At 43.7% G+C, this 20,154-nt stretch overlaps 1 protein-coding gene across 1 annotated transcript in view; it reads right to left on the reverse strand.

The window, feature by feature from the left end:
- Nucleotides 1-1,434: 1,434 nt before the first annotated feature.
- The window catches only part of HS2ST1 (heparan sulfate 2-O-sulfotransferase 1), a 123,108-nt gene continuing 104,388 nt past the window's right edge, over nucleotides 1,435-20,154 (reverse strand). The window contains exons 5-7 of the mRNA XM_077278823.1: nucleotides 19,389-19,486; nucleotides 4,156-4,313; nucleotides 1,435-2,334 (exon numbers count right to left, since the gene is read on the reverse strand). Of these exons, the coding sequence (XP_077134938.1) occupies nucleotides 2,108-2,334; nucleotides 4,156-4,313; nucleotides 19,389-19,486 (483 nt within the window). The 3' untranslated portion in view covers nucleotides 1,435-2,107. The remainder of the gene's footprint in view (nucleotides 2,335-4,155; nucleotides 4,314-19,388; nucleotides 19,487-20,154) is intronic.

Raw genomic sequence — 20,154 nt, forward strand, 5'->3', positions numbered from 1 at the left:
ACCTGGACACCTGCTTTACAGCAGCCACTTCGGCATAACATAAATAGTCTGGAAATGACTTGACTTCTAGGAGAGAGGTTTCTAGGCACACACTGATCTGTGCGAGGATATTGTTAAAAAGGTGAGTGATTGTCACAGCACACCTCCTCCCCTCCCTGCACAAGGAGGCATGGATAGGTGCAAAACAAGTAGACGGTAAGGTGCACCAAACAGGTGCTTGGCTCCATCGGTCAGTCTGTGCCAAGGGGTCCGCTTTACATTTGAGGGGGACTAACCTCCTGACAATAGGTTCTTACCGGCTCATAACAAGAAACAAATATTTTTTAAAAAACAGGGATGTGACTGCAAGCAGATATACTAAAAAGGCCATAGAAAAATATAGAAAGGATAATTACGCTGCACACATCGAAAAATGCTGAAACACCCCTTTAGAGCATCGTCAACATTTGTTTGCGATTTGTGCTGCGCAGCGGATATTTCTTTTCTGCCTTTTTAATTTTTGTGCTGTTGTGTTCAACCATTTTTTTGAGCCTTTTATCACACTGGATCAATAAAGCAATTCTCTGAAGAAGATGTGAGTGCCAGATACCGCTAGAACTGCTGCGATTACTGGAGTATTTACCTGGGAAGGCGAACTAATTAACCTTTCAAATATGAAGAAGGAGCATTGTCATCTTTTATGTTTATGACATACCGTATCTTCAAGATATCAGGGACTTGCATATCTCTCGAATTCGGGCCCCAATATGTGCTCTGGTTAGGGGAGAGGTCAACAGCATTTCCATTCATGAATACTTGAATTTTGACTACCATACCACTGACAGCAGCTTGCGACTGGGTCCCCGCTCCCAAAATACAAGTTGGTCCCATTGGTAAGACCCACATCTACTATCCTGAGGATATGCCATAAATGTACAATTTACCTTTTAAAGGAGTTGTTCAGCCTTAGCGCGACTGCAGATTTGTAGCCTCTGTGACTGCAGACTTGTGAATCCTTACATCACGCACACTGCATGCTGTGAGGATTCTCCGATGCCGGGAGAGGCGGGTCACATGACCACAAGTATATAATTTGCATACGTGTGGTCACATGCCGACTAGATGGGAGCAGTGTACTGAGCGAGGCCTGACAAGTCTAGTCGGAATGTGGCTGGAGCATACAAATCACATACTTGTGGTCACGTGCCCGCCTCTCCCGGCACCAGAGAATCCTCATGGCGTACAGTGTGCGCGATGTGAGGATTCACAAGTCTGCAGTCACAGAGTAACTGCAGACCTGTGGGCTAAGGATGGACGAAACCTTTAAAACACTAATGTATGCGTTGGCCAATTTTTGGAACGTAGCTGGTAAATCCACAAGCAGGTTACTCTGAATTTCCAGAAATATTGCGTATTTAAAGATTATGGATCACATCAGTTATAAATCTTTCTGAATACAGTATCTAACAGATTTTTTATTTTTTTATCTTAATTCAACAAGAGCCATACAATACATATATTCATAAAAAAATGTCCCATTCTTCAATTCTTTCATGGAAATGTATGAAAGGGCAAGAAACCAAAAATTAAAAACTACTAAAATACTGTCTTCATTTTGAGCCACTGCCAGTGAACTGGCACGAGTCTAATTGAGCACCGGTGGAAGAATGGACGAGTTACACAGCAGCGTGTCACATACAGCTCCTCAATGTGTGGAAATATTCACAGGTGAAAAGTACAGAATCAATAGCAAGTTTAGACTGAACACAAAAAAAAAAAAGAAAAAAATTAAAAAAGGAAAAAAAAAAATTGTTTTTAACACTTGAATTAAAACAAAGTAACAGTTTGGTTCTGTCTGTACAGTGTTTATTCCAGACTGTCCAGTGTCCATATTGATAGCGCTAAGAGCTCGCGTCCTGCATTTATTGGTATGATCGAGCCGCACAGGACGGCGATCAGCTCACGTCTTGTCTTCTTAGTGGTGAACATTTGATCTGGCTCATCTGAGGACGACCTTAGAAGAAGTCATCAATGATCCGTCTCAAGAGTGTCATTTAGTCTGTAGGCCCGAAATTAAAGTCTTATGAACAAAAGGTGTCGTCCATTAAACTAACGGCGCACGGTGTCCTTAGTTTGACTTTGGATAGATTTTTTCATAGAAAAAGTTCTGTGACAGAATGTACAGTTCTCCGTCTTTTTCTCGTACTGCGTGCGCCCTGACAAACTGGAACTGCTCGAGTGCAAACTCGTAAAATTCATTCTCCATTTTCCAGATGTCTGACTGCTGAAGTTTTGCAGTCGTCTCCTTGGAAGGTGCCTTTTTCTCGGTTGTTTTTCTTAGGTGAGATTTTTTACCTTTGGCATATGAAAGCAGACAAAAAGAAAAAGATACAGAAACTTAGAAAATGAAAAAAAAAATACACGAAATTATTTGTAATTCAATTGCATTAGAAATCACCAAAAGATTTAATATTCCTCTCAAATGCAAGACCTGCAAAAGGTCAGACATAGCCAGTTTTTTTCATTTTTATACCCCTTGCTCCCCTGAGTATTCTGCTTAATGGGTTTACTTTAAGCTTGCCATAAGGTTCCAGAGATCTGGGTATTTTTTACTAAGTGTTTATTATTATTATTATTATTATTATTGTGCTTTGCTTACTTAAAAAAAGTTTCAAAACTCATTCATTGATCTATTGCGGCTATGACGTACCTCTCAGTGGGTCCCTGATCTTACAGGTGTGAAGCCATGTGCCATCCAAAGCCACAGTGATCCTGCACCAGCAGGGCAGGCAACCCGGGGCCCTACAGCACCCATGCTACAAAGCTGAGCCCCCATGGCTCCAGGACACACCACCCCACAGGACCAACACCAACATGCAGCTCGTGTAGCCTGTATGGTGGAAACAGTCACCAGAAAAACACTATTAACCTGCAGATATGAGGTTAATAGCGTTACTAACCTGCCCTGCGCCTGCACTTAGCCAAACGCTGCAGGGAGAAAATGGAATTTTATTCCCCCGCCAGCGCTCTGGTTTCAGTCACAGGGGCGACGCCGATACAGATTCAGGTGGTCCTAATGCAGAGCCAGTGTCAATCAGGGCCCAGAAGGGGTGATACATCCAGGGCTCTGTGTTCTGAACCTGCGCCGATGCCTCCCCCATGACTGAAACCAGAACACTGCCGAGAAAATAAAGGTTATTTGGTAATTTTCTCCCCCAGCGTTCAGGTAAGTGCAGGCGCCAGGCAGGTTAATAGCCTTATAAAACTGCAGATTAACAGCTAATAACATCATATCTGCAGGCTAATAGTGTTTTATTCTTGTGACCGGTTCCCTTTAAGAAAAAAGCTGAATACTCAGAGGAGCAGCAGGAATAAAGGGGAAAGAAAAATTAAAAAAAAATTTTTCTTTTTAAATACTTGAGGAAAGATGTTTTTTAAATGGATTTTCTAACGGCCAGGACCCAGGAAATCTCAGGAATACCATAAAAAAGACGCAGTGCTTGATTGATCATAAATTTTCTTTAGCGGAGATTATTATGACCGTATTTGTGCCTCCACATTGGGTCCTGAGATCTGTCATCAGTATGGGACATGTATCTGAAAGCTGACATCTTCATAGGGATCCATGAAGACATCAGGTCAGGTCCTTAGACCTGCGGGCGGGCCGGAACATGATCGTATTATGGGTGCAGCAGGTCCAAGGACCTGACCGCTTTAGTGACACATGAAGCTTAAGGTGAGGTGCTTAGATGTGGGAGGGCTGGAACTTGAGTGGATCACGGGTGCCTTGGTACACCTGTATTAAAGATGCGAGCCCTAGCCGGACCACGGGTCTATGGACAAACATCTTCTGATGTCACCGAAACAACTCAGCAGTGGTCGTTGGGTGGTAATCACTAGAACAAAGATGTACCCCTGTATTTTCTGTCTCAAGATCTTTGAATCTCAAGTCATACAATAAAAAGGCATGGCATGCCAATAAACACTAGTGATCTTGTGGGTCTCAAGGTGTCAGACACGTCTTGGTGCCACCCAGAAAGTGTTTAATGGTGAACCTTCTCTGAGACAGCACTACCACGACGTGCAGTGATTCTGAAGGACAGATGTGTTTTACTTCTGTGCGGTCCAGTGGATTTATCTCTTACTGTGAGAACTGATCACAAGGCGTCTCAGTACCTGATCGGTATAACTCTGTGGCTCCTCTGAAGAAACGAGGTAATGCAGCTTCCAGCAACATGATAAAATCTTCCAGCTCCTCCGTCACTCCCACCAGAAAGTATTCATTAATCAGGTTGTACTTGGCTTGGTCCAGGGCCCATCTGCTCCCCACATTCCTGAAATGAGAGCTCCGTTATAGGCATTATTTTTGGAAAAGGGCAGCGGACAGTAAAAAATGACAATACAGATGGTATGTGCACAAGCTAAGTAAATGCTGCTTTTTGGGGCATTTCTTTTCTGCGCAGTTTTGTCACAAAAACTGAAGCATTTCCTAGTAGCAGAAATGTGAAGGACATTCCTGAAATCTCATGCACACGTTCCTTTTTTCCCCTCTTGCAAATTTGAAAAATTCTGCAAAAACAAGAATTGACATGTGGCATATTTAAAAATCATTCCAAACCATTAGGAAAACACAAAAGCGCAATTAAAAAAAAGAAAAAGTATAAAACAAAAGGTTCATATTCCACAGATTTTTTCCCGCCAACACATCAGTATGTCCAGCAGCTTCTTCTGCTGCGAATTTTGAACGTGAGCACATACCCATAAAAATAAATACCGTACTTCAGAGATTTTTCTTCTTCTTTCTCTATATCATACAACCATCTACTGATAAGAAAAAAATGCTCAAAATGTTTGACCAAGATGGACATTTGAGCTCGAATTTTAACATGAACAATGTGGACACTAGTATGGCGGTGCAGAATGAATTCCGAAATCCAATATGGTTCACACTAGAGTTGGTGCTCAGTTGTAGGACCCAATGAAAGGGTCAGTAATCTCTGGCCGTGGACTGGATCCCTTAAAACCACCTCCTAACTCCCGGCATCTGCGGCCCTTGGTTTTATTAGCCGGCCTCACGCGATATCATCGTTCTAGAGTGACGCATGTTCTGCCACAAGAATGGCGTCACACCAGGCCAGTTAATCAAAAGAAGAGCCGCGGATTCCGGGAGCTGGACGGCGGGTCTCAGGGCTCCGGACCATGGGAAGGGATTTCACACCTGGCTGCAGGGCCGGGACCTGCAAATAGATTTGTGGCAAGGTTAGTTCACATCTCGTACATCAGACCGGTCTCAGAAAAGATTGGGCCAGACCACGGCCTATAAAACACTGGCTGATCGGCCATCGGGATGGACCGCCGAGTGCGGAGATATTCTCCATCTCTGTATAATACATACGATCCTCCATTTACTTATTATCTGCTGACTGTCTCCTTGCTCCCTAATAAACATTAGTTTAGAGATATTTTATCATGGCAGTGAAACTATATTCACAAAATGTAGACGTTTAGTCTCAGAGAACGATTAAAGTATTCCCCTTACCCACCATCTACAAGTCGTTACCATTAGAATAACATTTGTAGAGGCGCCTCGCACCACCATAATGGCTTTATAGCTTCTTCTTCAACAAACAAAAAGCGCAAGTAGTAAAGCTGCAGCTACGGAGCCATAAAACCTACACAATTGTCAGCGCTAGGCATTAATGTATGGAAAACATGATGACATATTAGTCAGATCTTGTGAAGCCCAATTACTTAGTCCAGAAACACAACAGCAGTAATAAATAGGAGCTAATGGACAGAGAAGTGTCAACAGACCGATATAATCTCCTCAAGGAGATGGCGGAGAAACCAGGGAGGCACAAAAGACCTCCTTATGAAAGGAACAGGTTAGCAGGTTTTTATCTAAGTAATCTGTGGGCAGAATGAGGTAGGGGTTGAAGCACTGATTTCAGCGGTGTGTCACTTACTAGGCTGTGTGCCGTTTCTGTACAACGAGTGTTTTATCAGCAGGATATTATCACTGCCCCTGACTAGGTGCCCCATGATGATACCTGGTCCAACTCCGTCCCCAGCACTGATTAGCAGCTCTCTGTCAATCTCCAATGTACCATGAGAGCTGAGGTGTGGACGGCGGCAGCTTTTTGTGTTCTGTACTTGCTACAACTAAAACCTCTTGATTTTGTCAGTACTGCTGCGCCCAGTAAACTAAGTGATAAATCGATGGAATCAGGGTCTCTTTTCCTACATTACGCTGCTCTCTCGATGAGGTAGCAAACCCTTGGTGACAGGTTCTGTTGCTATGTAGCTTATCTAGACCTCCAGGACTACAGAAGAGCAGTGACTGATTCTCCTATTAACTGCTGAAAAGGAACGCTTTGAGGGCCATTCTGTGCATTTATTTGGTTGCGGATCTCAGAAACCATGACTTATGGATTTACAATTCAGTTCGTTGCTACTTTAAAGGGAATCTGTCACCAGGTTTTTGCTACCACATCTGAAAGCAGCATAATGTAGGAAAAGAGACCTGGATTCCAACGATGTATCACTTAGTTTACTGGGTGCAGCAGTTTTGACAATCTGTAGAATTCAGCTGAGCCAAGAATGCTTCCTCGTCCCACACCTGGCTCTCTGTGAACATAGTCTATAAACAGTGAGCTGCCCATCACATCAGGGGGCGGAGTCTATCATTGCTGTGACTAGCTAGCACGTGAGCAATTGTCAATGTCCTAGTGATAAATCCTTCATTGTATGTAAACAACAGCAAACAGCTTAATAAGTGACACATTGTTGAATTCAGTGTTTTAACCCCTACATTATGCTGTCCTCGGATTACAAACAAAAACACTCTGACAGATTCACCCTAATAAGCCAGCACTGTACTGACACAAACCATGGTGGTTATTCAGGACGTTACAGGCCAATAGCACAACACCGGTACCGGGATATGCGGCGTTGCCGGACAGCAGCTAGGCCAATTGTACAGATCAGCCGCAGCGCATATATAACTAATCTAGTGAACTCGCAAGAGAAAGGCCTTTACTTCATTAGTTCAATGAGCAATGGTCCGAGGAGTCAGCACTCAGCATGTACACGCTAGGGTGGGCTAATGCTTTCCAGATTGGGGTCTATGATCCTACCTGCCCCTTTAAAAAATACTCCAATTTTATCATTTACCTTTTATCTGCTGAGTCTTTCTATCCCACATAGTTTAGGAAATAGCAGGATAGAAAAAAAAAACCACGTTTTTTTTCGTCATAAAATGTATAAAAGTTTAGTCTCAGTGGGAGCAATTAAAATATTCCCCAAATCTACTATCTACATTGCAATAACATTTTTAGTGACACCTAGGACCACAAGAGCAGTTTTATAGCTTTCTCTTCAACAAATTATTTGAGAAGCCCAAGTAATAAAGCAGCAGCTATGGAGCCATAAAATCGACTCAATCTTCACAGTAATCTATGGAGAGCAGTCTACAGATGAGGAGATATTAGGTAGAATACTGTCTGCACAACTGTGTCAAAAACAAATACCGTATGATGGCCACAACAAATGGTAATTATAAGGAGTCTGTCACCAGGTTTTACTACCTAATTTGAGAGCAGCATCACGCATTGGCAGACACCCTGATTCCAGCGATGTGTCACTTACTGGGCTGACTGATAAATCACTAGTTTATCAGCAGGAGATTATGCCTAGAGAACTAGTACACCTGCTGCTGTGTAGTCCTCCATATTCATAAGCTCTGTATAACCCCGCCCCCACCACGGATTTGCAGATTTCTGTGTACACTTTTCTGGTAGGCAAAAAGCTGCCAATCAGTGGAGGGGGCGGGGTTATACAGAGCTTATAAATATGGAGGAATACACAGCAGCAGGTGTACTAGTTCTCTAGGCATAATATCCTGCTGATAAACTAGTGATTTATCAGTCAGCCCAGTAAGTGACACATCGTTGGAATCAGGGCCTCTGTCCCTACATCATGCTGCTCTCAGATTAGGCACAAACCTGGTGACAAATTATTTTTAATGTAAGGCACTGTATAAGAATTAAAAAAGGGATCACTGACCCCTACAGAATTTGCACAAATATCTTTATAAGTAAAAGAATCAATTACGCTGCAGTTAATAGGTGGATGCCGGATAATCGAGGATATTCTTATCTTGTCTGCCAATATACACCATCATCTACTATATAATTGTCTAAGGGGCACTTCCATCTTTCTGTCTGTCACGGAAATCCCAAGTCGCTGATTGGTCGCGGCCAGCTTGCCGTGACCAATCAGCGACTGGCACAGTCCGGCTGCGAAATGGCCGCTCCCTACTCCCCTGCACTCAGTGCCCCCTCCATACTCCCCCCCCCCCCCCCCCCCCAGTCAGCGCCCGCCACCCATACAGCGTTGTAGCAGTCCGTTAAAACGACTGTGTTACACCACGGCATAACGCAGTGTAACGCAGTGTGTTATCGCTGCTATTAACCCTGTGTGACCAACTTTTTACTATTGATGCTGCCTATGCAGCATCAATAGTAAAAAGATCTAATGTTAAAAATAATTAAAAAAATAAAAAATCGTGCTATTCTCACCTTCCGGCGCCTTTCCCGTTCCTCGCGACGCTCCGGGCCATACTTTGCGGTCTCGCGAGATGATGACGTAGCGCTCTCGCAAGACCGTTACGTCATCATCTCGCGAGACCGCAATGCATGGCCCAGAGCGTAGCGAGGAGCATCGCTAAACACCTCGCCTGGATCCGGGGGCCGCCGGAGGGTGAGTATATAACTATTTTTTATTTTAATTTTTTTTTTTTTTTTTTAACGGGGATATGGTGCCCACACTGCTATATACTACGTAGGCAGCGTTAAATACTACGTGGGCTGTGCAATATACTACGTGGGCAGTGTTATATACTACGTGGGCTGTGTTATATACTACGTGGGCTGTGTTATATACTACGTGGGCTGTGTTATATACTACGTGGGCTGTGTTATATATTACGTGGGCTGTGCTATATATTATGTGGGCTGTGTTATATACTACGCGGCTGTGCTATATACTACGTGGGCAGTGTTATATACTAAGTGGCTGCTATATACTACGTGGCTGTGCTATATACTACGTGGCTGTGCTATATACTACGTGGGCTGTGTTATATACTACGTGGGCTGTGTTATATACTACGTGGGCTGTGTTATATACTACGTGGCTGTGCTATGTACTACGTGGCTGTCTGTGTTACGTGGGCTGTGCTATATACTATGTGGCTGCTATATACATACATATTCTAGAATACCCATTGCGTTAGAATCGGGCCACCATCTAGTACTACATAATGGTCCATCACTGATACCTGTGATTAGAGGAACAGGCAGGCTGCTGGATACACAGCATGCTGACCGTCATACAACATAATGGGTCCATCACTGATACCTGTGATTAGAGGAGCAGGCAGGCTGCTGGATACATGGCATGCTGACCATCATACAACATAAAGGGTCCATCACTGATACCTGTGATTAGAGGAGCAGGCAGGCTGCTGGCTACACGCCATGCTGACCATCATCTATATATAATTGTCTAAGGGGCACTTCCGTCTGTTTGTCTGTCTGTCTGTCACGGAAATCCCGCGTCGCTGACTGGCCAATCAGCGATGGGCACAGCCCGGGCGAGAATTAGTCCCTCTCTACTTCCGTCCAGTCAGTGCCTGGCGCCCGCTCCATACTCCCCTCCATTCAGCGCTCACACAGGGTTAATGGCAGCGTTAACGGACGGCGTTATGCCGCGGTGTAATTCTTTCACACTTCCGTCGGTACGGTGCCGTCACAAAGCGTCGGCGCAACGTACCGACAGACAGTGGTGATTTTCTGCACAACTTGGGCAGCGGACAGTGTTTCAACGTGTCCGCTGCCCATAGTAAACTCCCAGGGAGGAGGGGGCGGAGTACCGCCCGCGCATGCGCAGTTTAAAATGCAGGACACGACGTATGAAAAAAATGTTCCCTTGAACCTTTTTTCGCTGCGACAGTCTGCCAAATACCGACGCATCCAGTGCACGACGGACGCGACGTGTGGCCATACGTCGTGATCCGTCGGCAATACAAGTCTATGGGGAAGAAACGCATCCTGCGGGCACATTTGCAGGATGCGTTTTTTTCCCAAAACGACGCATCTAAAAAGACGGAAGTGTGAAAGTAGCCTTACGCACTCAGTTAACGCTGCTATTAACCCTGTGTGACCAACTTTTTACTATTGATGCTGTCAATATCAAGAGTAAAAAAATCTAATGTTAAAAATAATAAAAAAAACCAAAAAACCTGCTATTCTCACCTTCCGTCGTCCGCCGATGCGCGCGCGGCTGCAGCCAGCTTCCGTTCCCAGAGATGCATTATGAAATTACCCAGAAGACTTAGCGGTCTCGCTAGACCGCTAAGTCATCTGGGTAATTTCGCAATGCATCGCTGGGAACGGAAGCTGGCGGCAGCACCGAGCGCATCGGGACAGCTTTCGCTGGACGCCGGCGGGTGAGTCTATAACTATTTTTTATTTTAATTATTATTATTTTTTTTTTTAACAGGGATATGGTGCCCACACTGCTATATACTACGTGGGCTGTTATATACTACGTGGCTGCTATATACTACGTGGGCAGTGTTATATACTGTGTGGGCTGTGCTATATATTACGTGGGCTGTGTTATATACTGCGTGGCTGCTATATACTACGTAGGCAGTGTTATATACTACGTGGGCAGTGTTATAAACTGCGTGGCCACTGTTATATACTGCGTGCCCTGTGCTATATATTATGTAGGCTGTGTTATATACTGCGTAGGCTGTGTTATATACTGCGTAGGCTGTGCTATATACTGCGTGGGCAGTGTTATATACTGCGTGGGCAGTGTTATATACTGCGTGGGCAGTGTTATATACTGCGTGGGCAGTGTTATATACTGCGTGGGCAGTGTTATATACTGCGTGGGCAGTGTTATATACTGCGTGGGCAGTGTTATATACTGCGTGGGCAGTGTTATATACTGCGTGGGCAGTGTTATATACTGCGTGGGCAGTGTTATATACTGCGTGGGCAGTGTTATATACTGCGTGGGCAGTGTTATATACTGCGTGGGCAGTGTTATATACTGCGTGGGCAGTGTTATATACTGCGTGGGCAGTGTTATATACTGCGTGGGCTGTGTTATATACTGCGTGGGCTGTGTTATATACTGCGTGGGCTGTGTTATATACTGCGTGGGCTGTGTTATATACTGCGTGGGCTGTGTTATATACTGCGTGGGCTGTGTTATATACTGCGTGGGCTGTGTTATATACTGCGTGGGCTGTGTTATATACTGCGTGGGCTGTGTTATATACTGCGTGGGCTGTGTTCTATACTGCGTGGGCTGTGTTCTATACTGCGTGGGCTGTGTTCTATACTGCGTGGGCTGCGTTCTATACTGCGTGGGCTGCGTTCTATACTGCGTGGGCTGTGCTATATAGTGCGTGGGCTGTGCTATATAGTGCGTGGGCTGTGTTATATACTGCGTGGCCTGTGCTATACAATTCATGGGCTGTGTTATATACTACGTGGCTCCTATATACTATGTGGCTGCTATATACATACATACATATTCTAGAATACCCGATGTGTTAGAATCGGGCCACCATCTAGTACTACATAATGGTCCATCACTGATACCTGTGATTAGAGGGAGCAGGCAGGCTGCTGGATACACGGCATGCTGCGGACCACGTATTTGCTGAAAAGTCTAATGAGACCTTGATCGTCTCATAAATATTTGATGACATTTTAACACTTTTACTCAATATCCTGCTGTCTGTTTACAGCGAGTTTCAGCTAATTAGTGAATTCCCAGCCTGGAAAAGATAGGACTTGATTTTACACGTTGATTACTTGAAGTGTTACATTCGGCTCCTGATGTAATGATGCATCGATCTGTGTGGAATTAAGGGTTTCAACTGAATTCACGTTCATTTGCATATTTTTTTTAAAAGCATACCAAAACGTAAAAAACATAAAAAAAAGGGAACAGCATTTATTTTTCAAATTGCTTAAGCTGCCTTAAAATAAATCATACTCTCCCTTTCCGATTCCCCGCAGGTCCTCTTCTGGCACCTATGCGGTGCCCACTGGTCTCCCTCTCTCAGCTTACTGGAAATGGTTGGAAATGCCCACTTAGCCAATCAGTGCACCCAGCAGTGACACGCCCTATCTAGTGATTGGCTAAGCGGTGACTTTGTCCATTTGCCTCTTTACGTCCCTTTAACTCCTTGTTTTTGTCCCCCACATTGTTTTTAATGCATGGGTTGTAGTAGATTTTCTTTTACTTTGATCTGTGAGGTTGTCATATACAGATCTGGCAAAAATTAAGAGACCACAGCAAAATGTTCAGTTTGTCTGATTTTTCTCTTCATAGGTATATTTTTGAGTAAAATGTAAATTGTTCTTTTATTATATAAATTACTGACAATATGTCTCCCACATTCCAAGCAATACATTTTGTATTTATTTTCTGAAAATGAGAAATGGTCAAAATAACAAAAAAATGCATTGCTTGCAGATCTCAAATAATGCAAAAAAACAAGTTCAGAATCATTGAGAAACAATACTAATGTTTTAACGCAGAAAGAGGTCAGAAATCAATATTTTGTGGAATAACCATGATTTTTAGTCACAGCTTTCAAGCGTCTTGTCATGCTTTCCACCAGTCTTTCACACTGCTTTTGGGTGACCTTATGCCACTCCTGGTACAAAAGTAAGCAGTTCTTTGTTTGATGGCTTGTGACTATCCATCTTCCTCTTGATTACATTCCATAGGTTTTCAATGGGGTTCAGGTCTGGAGATTGGGCTGGCCATGACAGGGATTTGATGTGGTGGTCCTTCATCCACACCTTGATTGACCTAGCTGTGTGGAATGGCGGATTGTCCTTCTGGAAAAAAACAGTCCTCAGAGTTGGGGAACATTGCCTGAGCAGAAGGAATCAATTGTTTTTCCAGGATAACCTTGTATGCGGCTTGATTCATACGTCCTTTGCAAAGATTAACCTGCCCAATTCCAGCCTTGCTGAAGCATCTCCAGATCATCACCAATCCTCCACCACATTTCACAGTGGGTGCAAGACACTGTGGCTTGTACGCCTCTCCAGGTCTTCGTCTAACCATTAGATTACCAGGTGTTGGGCAAAGCTGAAAATTAGACTCATCAGAGAAGATTACCTTACTCCAGTCCTCTATGGTCCAATCCTTATGGTCTTTGGCAAACTTCAGCCTGGCTCTCCTTTGCTTCTCATTGATGAAAGGCTTTTTTCTAGCTTTACATGACTTGAGTCCTGCCTTTAGGAGCCTGTTATGAACTGTTCTTACCATGCTCTTCACCCCACCTGCCATTTGCCATTCCTTTTGAAGGTCACTTGATCTCATCCTGCGGTTGCTGAGTGATATTCGAATAAGATGACGGCTATCCTGGTCAGTGGAGAGTCGTTTTCGCCCTCTGCCGGTCTGTAGCTTCGTTGTCCCCAATGTCTGCTGCTTGACCTTGTTGTAATGGACTGCCATGTTAGAAATTTTAAGGATGGAGGCAACATAACGCTCACGGTGTCCCTCTGCTAATAAAGCCAGAATTGAGCCCTTCTTTTCCTCACTCAATACTTTTCTTTTCAACTCTTTTGACATGGTTAAACGTTATTTTTTAATTCCTATTACTTTAGGGATATTACTAGCACTTGTTTTGCCATCCAGCTTGTCCTATTACAAGAGGATTGTGAACACCACAGCAGGGTTTTTTATACTTTCCTTCATTAAATAAGATTTGGTTCAGGTGATCACCTAATCAGAAGCACATTATATAGAATGAGGTGTACTCTGGTTGGAATTCAACTGACACTGGAATGGAATGGCTGTCAGACATGTAGAGAAGCTGATTTTTATAAAACTGTGCAGTGGTCTCTTCGTTTTTGCCAGAGCTGTATATGGTAACCACATTTTGGACTGCAAGAAGGAAATTTGTTGGAAAAAAAAAAAAAGCGATCACAAAATATAATGTATGTAGAATCTAAAAATCAGCTCCCCAAAGCCTGTATAGCTTTGTTTACAGTGTGAACCCTTTATTCTTGGGCGGCAATGTTATCTTTCCTTTTAGCTCATACAAGCCATTAAAGAACCAGCAGAGCTGTGTGTGCGCCACAGACCATGGAGCGCCAATTACCTGGATAATAGGGCTAGGTTATCTGCCTGATCATTTCCCACAACTAGTTTCTAGCATATTCGCCAAAAAAAAAAAATGCCTGTGTGTTTTGTAGAAATTTTTTTCTTGAAACAATGTTTCAATACTATAGTAGTCTATGTAGTTGCTTAGCGACAGGACAGTTTCTGATGCAAAAAATTAAAATCCTAAAATACGTCACAAAAAAAAACAAACAAAACAAATTATATTATATAAATATATATCAATCAAATCATTGGCAAGCCAATCTAAGAAAGGGCTCAAGGAGGAAGCAAGTGTAAAGGATTCTGTACGATGTAGGATGTAATACTACGTCTTATAGTAGACAGAGTGAAGGAACCGCACTCCTAAAGGTACTGGGAGAAGTTTCGGATAGGATTTATGGTCAGTATTTCATAGCCATTGGTTACACCACAGTTAGTAGGTTAACATTTCAGGTGCCGACCCTTCATCAGACAGCAGGCCTTGGTACAGCTGGATGCTAACTATTTCACTGGGTGAAGCACCTAGCAATTTGATTAGTATGTCTTATGTCAGGACCGCATTTATGGAGCGGGCTCACAAGCTGAACCTGCACCATAAGCAGCAAATGCCGGCCGAATTATACAGGTGGCATCTGCATGTAACAGCCACGATCACTGCTGTTTCACAGCGGTATTAAAATAGTTCATCACTGACCAAGGCATAGAAATGGATGGGATGCCGTGTGGGCATGTACTGGATCTGACTGGCCCACTGTGATGTGATTGAGGTGTGCCGATGAGTTGTCATAGCCACTGGGGGCCTTCTAAAGACCATCTTCGCAGCCATCTTGATCCTCCTAGGAGGCCAAGCCTAAGTCTCACCACCACACATTTTCCAGATGAAAAAAAAAAAATTAAATAATCTGTACTCCAAAATGGCCTGCATAAAAAAACCCAGGTTGATGAGTAAAAAAAAAAAAAAAAAAAAAAAAAAGTCCTCACTTCACTTGGAATTTTTTTCCACTTCCTACCGTATATGACAAAATGAATGTTGCCATTCAAAACTACCACTAGTCCCACAAAGCTCACACCCTCATGTGTCTAATTCAAGAGGAAAATATAACACACCTTTTAAAAGAAGGAGAGAAAAAGTTAAAGCACAAAATGAAATTTGGTTGTGTAAGGAAGGGGCTAAACTACGGATCAGCAATGGCTGCTGATGAACTTTCCCATAAGAAGGTGTGATGCAGTGACCCCTGTTACAGCTAGGGGGCGCTGTATGTGCTCCCCAGGACACGCATAGAGGCGTAATGGGGATAGTGAGACAGTGCCCGGCATTGTGGGGAATGGCCGGTATGTGTCGCAGAGGAGGAGGTCTTCTGCGCTGTAAGCCTCCCTGGATATGGGGAGCTGCTCCCTGCAATGCAACCCGGAGTATTTAGTCTTTGGTGCACATAAGCACTAAGATGTTGTTTAGTGCATCTGGGTCCGGGTTGCGGGTGGCTATAAGATGGGAGGGTCTGGATACCCACATACCTCACCACTGGGTGAGGGTGCTCACTGTACTCCTTTTTCCTGTGGGAAGTGCAGGTGTTGAGGACCTGCAGTGATGTCAGGATCACGTGTCCAGCCCATGTGGTCCATACCTCACCTGAGGGTGTGGTTACAAGGTACATAATGTGACCAGGGTTTGGTCACAGGAGGAAAGTGTTTGGATCTGTATGGTCCATGTGCAAGGTCTGGTCTGTGTTGCAGTCTCCTGGGAGTGGAGACATCCTGGAAGCACTTAGAAAGACACAGGACCTGAATGCTCAGGACGTTGGATTGTCCTGGGATGGACTGGAGTCCTGCAAGCACCTGATGAGAGTGTGAGTCCTGGAATGGTCAGGGTGTTCGATTCTCCTGGAGTGGACTAGAGTCCTGCAAGCATCTGGTGAGACCATGGACTGATGGCCTGTGTGTTGGACGTGCCTGTGACTGGACTTCCTGAAAGCGCACGGAGAGGCTGCATCTACAGAGCCTGAGACGGCTTCTGTGTTGGGGAAGCTACAGTTCCTACTGCGGGTCTGGACTATCCGAGGTGCACTGGTCACAAGGACGGTGATCCCAGTGAGGCAGTTTTCCCCCTGTGAACCAGCACTTGCAGGAGTCAGTGTGTGGAGCCGGAGCTCCTGTAAGGCAACACCAGATAACAAGGGGTCACGGGCAGAGACGTATCTGCCATTGGAACAGACTGTCGGCGGTTAAAGTGTTCCGTTGACGTATATAAAATGAACTATAATGACCCGTTTGTGTTATGGTTTATTATGTCTAATAAACTGAATAAGACTGTTTACGTGGAGAAACCGTGCCTGAGTGCTTAAATCCCGTGCCAAGGGAGTATTCCCAAGGCGTTAGTGAGCGCCATCTCACAAAGGATCCTTCTCCAGGAGAAAGGCGTCAGTGTTACCTCTGGCAGCAACACCGTCTTCGAAAAGGGTAGAATTCATTTCCTTTGTTTAGGTGCACACCGCTCCTCTGTCTCATGGCTTCCTGCTTGCTGGGGGAAGTGCGCTCTTTAAGACTGACAATTCAGACCAGTAGCATGGTCGTGCCAGTTGTCAGAGCAGTGTGTTCTCCCAGGTTGCTTACAGAGGCAGCTTTACTGGCCGGATCCAGCATTATAGCAGCGCTTGCAGGCTGTACTTCATAGTGCCTGCTTGCAGTAACCACTCTGTACCTAGGTAAACAACCACTCAGACTACAAAGGTGGCCAGTAACCTAGAAAACCAGCAGTATACTATAGAATTAAAAATCCCTATGGTCTTGAGAACAAAGAGAACTTTTAATAAGGGGTAAATTGCAAAGTTGTTTGTTCTTACAAGCACCTTAAAAATTGACACGCTGCTGAGCGACTACTGTAGCAGCAATTCTACACAAGCCCCAATAACTGCTACAAGCATAATTGAGCTTTATGTATGGCGTCCGACATAAGCTACATTTTCACAGATTCCGTAGTGGCATTTCTTGGGGGCATCTAGAAATTATTATTATTTTATTTTATTACAGTCAGAATATGCCCCACGCATTTGCAACAAGAGCACGAGACAGCACATCGCAACGCATGCTCATGTGCCCAAGCAGAGACAATAGCGCAGTTGTGTGAACCATGGCACTTGTGAATTTAATTAAGACAGGCTGAAAAAAGTAGCATGACCCCAGTATGGGTAGCTGTAAATTAATGCCATCTGTTCTCATTGTCTAGGCTTTATTAGCGTGTAAATGAAAAGAGGGATTAACATGAAAAAAAAAAACCTGGCATGGAAAACACTCGTTATACAAAAGTTCCTACTGGAGATTATTGCGTAGCGGCTGGCAAGAGGCTTCCAAATACTACAACATGCCACGTTGTCAGGACACCACCACATCACATGCAGAGCCACAGACCCTCTGCCGCTAGGATTAAAGGAAATCTGTCAGCATATTTGTGCTACCTCATCTGAGAGCAACATAATGTAGGCAAAGAGAAGCTGAATCCAACGAGGTAACACCTAGCTTACTGGGTGCAGCTGTTCTGACAATCAGAGCTTTTAGATTTAGCAATGAAGCAGAGCTGAGGAAGCTAACCCCGCCCACACCTGGTTCTCTATATACAATGTCCATAGACAGTGAGCTGCCTGTCACAGGAGGGGGGGTGTCAAACCAGGAGACTTATGCTCCAGAGTCACAGCAATGATAAGTTTCCTGGTGCTAAAACAATCACCGCAGGCAAACAAAACCACAGAGCTTAATAACAGAGGCATCACTGAGATCTGTGTTGTATCCCCTACAGCATGCTGCCTTCAGCTGACAAGGCAAAAACCTACCGACAGATTCCCTTTTAATCCTCCAAGCCTTATTTTTGTACTTTCTTATGTAGCAGGTAAAAATAATAATTACATAAGGTTTTCTGCTTATGGATACAACAAAAGTCAGGTATACAGCTCTTCACCCACTTCTATTGTCAGAAAATTCAATAATTCAGACAAAAAAAAAGAAAGAAGAAACTGACACAAAAGGGATATTAGGCAGCACCTCCGCAGCAACCTGGTCTGCTACATGCATTTTTTATATTCAAAATTTTATATATCATTTATTTACCATCCCCCTATATAGACTTGTCACATTTGGGGCCCCAAAAAGAACACACAATAAAAAATAAATAAATAAAATTAGAAAAAAAAATTGTATGCTTTAATTTGGGCCCCAAATGTAACAAGTCTATATAGGGGGATGGTAAATAAATTTAAAAAAAGTTTAGAGAAATACTGGTAAAAAGTCTATGAAAAATAAGACTTTAAGTCTTTTCCGGAAAATGTGTGAAACCCAACTGTTAGGTGGAGAACCTGTAATTAAAAAAAATAAAATAAATAAAAAACAATAAATAATAAAAAAATAAGTAAATAATAATAATAATATATTGCAGCTCATTTCCATTCACTTGAACGGGACTGAGTTGCAGAGAGCAGCAGTAGTGGACACAACACTGGAATACCCCTTGTAGCGTGATGCGACTGTGCGCACTTCCGCATCAGGGGGTGAGCGGGCCGGCGTCTTCACCTCCCTGGATATTTGGCTACCCACATGCAGAAGCGTCATGTACCGCACTCATGTCCAATTCCTTAGGACAGGACATGTGTGTGACCTCTCCGGGTCACAGACACAAGAGCTGGCAGAGATTTGCTGATGTGACGTCCCCAGCCCTGCTCACCTCATCATGTGGAAGTGATTAGAATCAGATTATCCCCTTGAAGGCCACAAAATAGTGTAATTGTTAAAAGAAAAAAAAAAATAATAATAATAATTATAAAAATATTATAAAACAAGATATATATCTTGGTACCGTGTTAGCCAGTAGATAGAAAAATATTTAGAATTGAGAGTCCTCAATGCCTGATACCTTTTAATGGCTAACTGAAAAGATGGTAACAAATTGCAAGCTTTCGAGACTACACAGGTCTCTTCATCAGGCATAGACTAATAGAAATTCTTCAGATTTTCTATTAGAGTTAGCCATTAAAAGGTATCAACCACTGAGGGCTCTCAATTCTAAATATTTTTCTATAAAACAAGACAAACCCAACCCTCCCCCCATAAAAAACCCCCAAAAATAAAATGCAATTGAGATGTGAGCGGCTTCTTTTTCCATCAGGATGCCGGGGTAGCGGGGTAGATGATGAGTCCTGTGTCATCCTTACCAGCATTCAGAGCTGTGGCCGCAGAAGAACGGGATCTGAAGCCAAAGTTTTTCTGGAGCGCAGTCAGATCCTCCAGCTGCTACACATTCATCAAAGGTCTGGAGATAGATAAAGATGTAACGCGAGATGGAAATTCCGGCCAAATGTATTACACACGTATTATCCATAAACTACAACATGTCTTCCAAGTGTATATCAAATTCTGTAGGGCCAAAAGGATGATGGCCTGCGGATATCACATATTACTCTAGCCGTACGCCATTTCCCAAACGACATTATAAATATACAGCATATTTACACAGGGCATATGGAATAAAGGGGGCTGTGCGCTAATCCTCAAGCCTTGCAAACAAAACTGCCTCTCATCCAATCAGTGTTGCCCTATACATTGTCGTCATTGACTAAGGCAGTAAATTCGGTGCAGATCCTGTGTGTTAAAAAAAATTAAATAAAAAAGAAGACGCTCCTAAATGGTTGAAACGGGAGACATTAAAAATATTCCCATAAAATAACTTTTCCCTCCAATGGCCCAGTGCTACTTCTCCGCCACTGCTGCCAGTCTTTGTTGATGAGCTGCAGCAGTAACATCACTGGACTCAGCAGCACGAGCCAGTTACACTGGCAGAGCCCAATGAACCCAGTGATTGGCTGCAGCAGTCACATGCTGCCATCTGGACATCACCGCTGCAGCCCATCAAGAAAGGCAGAGAACAGTGGCGGATATGCACAGCTGAACCTGGGGAAGGAAAGTAATATCAGAGTTTAT

The sequence above is a fragment of the Ranitomeya variabilis genome, chromosome 8, assembly GCF_051348905.1.
Source record: "Ranitomeya variabilis isolate aRanVar5 chromosome 8, aRanVar5.hap1, whole genome shotgun sequence".
NCBI classification, from domain to species: Eukaryota; Metazoa; Chordata; class Amphibia; order Anura; family Dendrobatidae; genus Ranitomeya; species Ranitomeya variabilis.